At 37.0% G+C, this 4,760-nt stretch overlaps 1 protein-coding gene across 1 annotated transcript; it reads left to right on the top strand.

Moving 5' to 3' along the window:
• The first annotated feature begins 258 nt into the window (after positions 1 to 258).
• LOC117218910 (uncharacterized) lies at positions 259 to 1,832 on the top strand. The gene is made up of 5 exons (XM_076528569.1): positions 259 to 295; positions 378 to 557; positions 615 to 769; positions 837 to 1,177; positions 1,262 to 1,832. Exons 1-5 carry the CDS (start codon positions 259 to 261, stop codon positions 1,830 to 1,832), a joined length of 1,284 nt encoding a protein of 427 aa, XP_076384684.1.
• The last annotated feature ends 2,928 nt before the right edge of the window (positions 1,833 to 4,760 follow it).

Here is a 4,760-nt window from a genome sequence, read left to right as displayed (position 1 = left end):
CAAATTAGATTTTGGAGCGATTCAATTATAACATTATGGTGGACAAGATCGTCGCCACACAAATTCAAAACCTTTATTACAAATCGTGTAGCCGAGATACAAAAATTCACGGAATCTACGAATTGGTCAGATGTACCCACAAAGGACAACCCTGCGGATTACATTTCTCGTGGGTGAATGCCCGACAAATTTATTCACAATTTAGCCTGGCTTTATGGCCCCGAGTGATTGGTTCGGGACGAAGATACCTGGCCCAATATGCCATTACCTACAATAGAGATACCGGAACAACGGAGTAATGTTTCCTTTTGTTTAGTAAATTAGTACTAGAAAGGGAAGACATATTCTTTAGAATTTCATCTTTTTCTAAATTACAGAGAGTTGTGGCTTATTTTGCTCGAGGTTTAAAGAGTCAGCTTTAAATAAGGGTAATTTTAAGGGTAGTCTCTCCGTAACAGAATTAGGCATAGCGCTCGAGAGGATTATAAAACGAACGCAAGCTCAGACTTTTCATTCGGAATTCGAACAGTTGAAAGTAAAAGGGGCCCTCGATAAACGTAACAAATTAATTAGTTTAAACCCTTTCCTAGATGATAAGGGTATAATTCGTGTAGGTGGTCGGTTGAGAAACGCCGACATCAAGTATGCGCAAAGGTATCCCATAATACTATCCAAATCGCATCCTAGTCACCGCACTGATAATTCAGTTCGAACACCAACAAACCTTGCATTCTGGCATACAAGGGGCACTAAATGCGGTCAGACAGCGGTACTGGCCAGTTGATGGCAAAAATATGACACGCCACATAATTCGCAAATGTGTGCGATGCTTCAAGGCTAAACCGCCAGGTCCGCCTGACTACCTGATGGGCAACCTTCCCCGCGATCGGCTCGTAGCGACTCGACCGTTTGAGAACACCGGCGTAGACTATTGCGGTCCATTGTTTGTGAAAGAGCAACGTTTTCGCAACCAAAAACGCCTCAAGGTGTATGTAGCAGTGTTTATGTGTTTTGTGACAAAGGCGGTACATTTAGAATTAGTTAGTGATTTGACCACAGAAGCCTTCCTGGCGGCATTAAATAGATTCTTTTCAAGACGAGGCAGATCTAAAAATATCTACTCCGACAATGCTACAAATTTTATTGGTGCAAAAAATGAGATCGCAGAGCTATTGACGTTAGTCAGATCAAGGGATCACAATGATCAAGTTGCGCGACATCTAGCTAACGAAGGAATAGTATAGCACTGTTCACCGCCCAGGTCACTCCATTTTGGTGGTTTATGGGAAGCTGCTGTGAAGAGTTTCAAGCACCATCTAATAAGAACCGTTGGAGACACTTTGTTGACATATGAACAACTAAACACGTACGTAGTTCAAATTGAAGGCATCCTCAATTCTCGTCCCCTAACACCCCTTTCATCCGATCCAAACGATTTGCAATCATTAACACCTGCTCACTTCCTAATCGGCGAGTCATTGACTAGTCTGCCTGAACATGATTTCACGACTATTGCGACGAATAGGTCATCTTTGTGGCAACACATACAGCGTATTAAACAACACTTTTGGACGCGCTGGCATAAAGAGTACTTAAACGAATTAAGTATTCGTAGCAAATGGAAGATTGGAGCCTCCGATGCGATCAAGGTGGACATGCTGGTACTCCTTCGAGACGAAACGCTACCAGCGATGCGATGGCCGTTGGGACGGATCATGGAGATCCATCCGGGACATGACGGTGTTGTAAGGGTAGCGACCGTTAAAACCGCGAATGGACTGTACAAAAGAAGTGTAAAGAAACTGTGTCCTTTACCAACTCAAGTAGCTTAAGCACTATATTTAAGGCATTTTTATGTAAGCAATCATTGCGATGCGTTATTAATGTGTTATAAGCTAAATTAGTAATTTAGTCTAGTTATAAGCGTTACGGATCTAAAGGCGTAACGCGTTTTGTTAACGAATGTTGAACAGAGCCGTTCAAGGGGGGCGGCATGTTCCGTCCTGGACGGATCAACACCGAACAATCTGTCAGGTCACTCGAGGGCCTACGGGGCCTAAACTACGACCCCGAGAAAAGGTGCCTGACAGACCTATAAAATAAACCGAACCCTACGGGACAAGGGTCAATATTTCGGATTTACAACGACAACCCGCTGTAACGACATTTTTATTACTGCATTTTAGCCGGAAACCCAAGGTGGTCTCCAACTGCCTTCCGTCGACTTGCCCTTTTTTCAAGGCCCTAGAGCAACGTCTCACACATAACTTATAAACCCCTGGACCTTCTTCAAATAAACTGTGTTGCTTTGAGTTACAACATAGTTTAAACCTTTTTTACAAATCAACTTCACCGCCATTAAGTTGACGTTGGAGGCGCAGCATTTGGAGGAGCAACCTTCAATCTGTGCACCGTGCGATACATTCGTACGGCCCTAACAAACTAATTAATGCATAACATGTAAGAGCGTTTGTTTACATTTTCGCAGATTCGTCTTGTGTTTATAATTAACTATCGACGCTTCTAGCATTGTTGAGGCTAACTATTTCAGTCATAATCGGAAACTTATTTCCAAGACTTTCCCTGATCGGAACATTTTTTCTGTGCAAGATTTTGTTTTCCCTCTATATCGTCAGTGAAAATAAATGAAAGTTTGTGTTATATTGTGGTTAATTATTTCTTATAAAACTCCACTACATTCCTGATCGATTTTAATTATACACAATAACATTTTAATGTCCCCAAACACGACAGTTTTTCGTAAACTTCTGTATCAACCTGTTTGATCATAAACTTTCTGCCACAGCTTTTTGCCAACTTCGCTTTATGGGTATATGTCTTAATTTTATTTTTAGATATCTAAAACTATCTTTTGAATTGTATAACTTTTATTACCTGATAAGTTTTATACTTATTATTTAACTTAAACTCGCTAAATTTTTAATTCTATTTTATCACAATTTCTTAATTAATTTACACTTACATTTAGTGTTGATATTGCTTTTTAAATACTGTAATTAGAAACTGTCTGTTTCATTATTTTATTTCTATATCTTTTATCTTGTTATTACTTATCTATAAATTCTTTTTACTTTTTGTGTAAATCTTTGGTTATGGTTTACTTTTTTCTTATTATTAGTTCTTTTCTTTCTATATAAATCTTTGAAAATATTAACTTTATATAAGCTTTTATAAATTTTTGTCTTTCCAATGTTATTAGTCTTAACAAGTCTATCTATTTTTACATTTTTGTACAGATTACAAAATATCGTACATCAAAACAGTCTCTGTAATTTTGTGTGTGTCTTTTTCAGTCTTAAGTGTATTTAATTCGAATTACTTATCCAAATTTGATGTTATTTATTTTGTTTCCTCATTGAAATCCCTCAACCTGTCTATCAGGGCCGTAAGCCAAAATCTAGAAAGAATTTTATTGTAACATTGTTGATTTTATGTTTGTTTACTGCTATTAACACGTTGAACGACCAGCGTGAATCGGTAGAGATTCTGCCGGCGCCACGAAGCAAAAAAAAAATTAACAAAAGACTATAATGTACTGCCTGAGTGTCCAGAGTCACCCCAATTATGTTTACAATGTTTTAACGAATTCCATCGTAACTAATAAAATATTATAATATCTTAAAAACAAATTTAAACGTAAGTATAATTTGTTAGTATAAGTATATTTTATATTTTATTATCTTATTTTATTATTAGTATTATATAAGTATATTTTTAATGTTTCTTTTTGTTTACTTTATACTTTATTGTTACCCTATATTGTCTATACCGTCATAGTTGTGTTACAAATAAAATGACTATAAACTACCTCCAAAATCCTGGTTTAACCGTTTGCATCCCAGGGGTTATTCAGATAACACTGTTGAAAAATGCCGAACAGTGTGATAGCGCTTGTCTTAATTGATTGCGAAGAGAACCAAGCGAGAAGCAAGAAACCAAACAGAACCAAAAAAAAAGAAGAAAATGAAAGCAGCTATGCGATGTACGTGTGTCACTAAAGTTGAGCGCGATACAAAATCAATACAAAAATCGCACCTAGATATGTGTGTCATGACGTTCAACGTGTAAATTTTCATAATTTTTCTCCGTATTTATTAATTTCGTCCCTTAGTTTTGACCTCAGCTGTTGACGCTGGAGGTTATACAGAGAACAGAAGAAAACCACGTATCCAAAGACTCCTGTTCCAATACGCAGTCGCACATCCCTGTTGTTCTGATTCTTTTACGGTCTTTTGACTCCTTTAAAGAATAGTGATTAGTTACAATTTTACTCAATCTGTTAATGACTTCTCTATTGTATTCTTTATTGTAGAAAACGATTTTCCTTTCAAATCGTTTTTATGTATGTTTTCAAAATGTGTAGTTCTTACCTTTTTGCTGTGCTAATTGTCTCTAATTCCCACTTCTTCCCTACCTTCCTTTTAGTTGTGCTTAGCATGCTGCTACCCGGGATTTTGATGCCTCTACTTTGTATTTCTTCCGTCCTGTTCTTTGCTAGGGCGTGAGCTCTCTACTTACCTGGTATACCGACATGTGCCAGGATTCAGCCTATAACAGTATTATGAAAATAACATTGATTAAGTTATTCTATTATTGTCAAGATCCATGGTTCTTTTTATTTCTTTTTCCTCAATTATTTATTTATCTTTCTCTAGATTTGCTATTACCGATAATGAGTTTAATAAAGTAATTAGGTTTTTTGCTACTTTTTTGTTACTTTCCATTCTGGTTTTCTTTAG

The sequence above is a fragment of the Megalopta genalis genome, chromosome 1 (genome assembly GCF_051020955.1).
Source record: "Megalopta genalis isolate 19385.01 chromosome 1, iyMegGena1_principal, whole genome shotgun sequence".
Taxonomy (NCBI): Eukaryota; Metazoa; Arthropoda; class Insecta; order Hymenoptera; family Halictidae; genus Megalopta; species Megalopta genalis.
The sequence above is the reverse complement of the archived record's forward strand: the minus strand, read 5'-3'. Positions and strand labels throughout refer to the sequence as shown.

Coding starts and splice junctions, on each gene's coding strand:
- LOC117218910 (XM_076528569.1), top strand. CDS start 259: ATGCCATTACCTACAATAGAGATACCGGAACAACGGA. Junction 296..377: donor AGAGATACCGGAACAACGGA/GTAATGTTTCCT, acceptor TCTAAATTACAG/AGAGTTGTGGCTTATTTTGC. Junction 770..836: donor CTAAATGCGGTCAGACAGCG/GTACTGGCCAGT, acceptor CGATGCTTCAAG/GCTAAACCGCCAGGTCCGCC.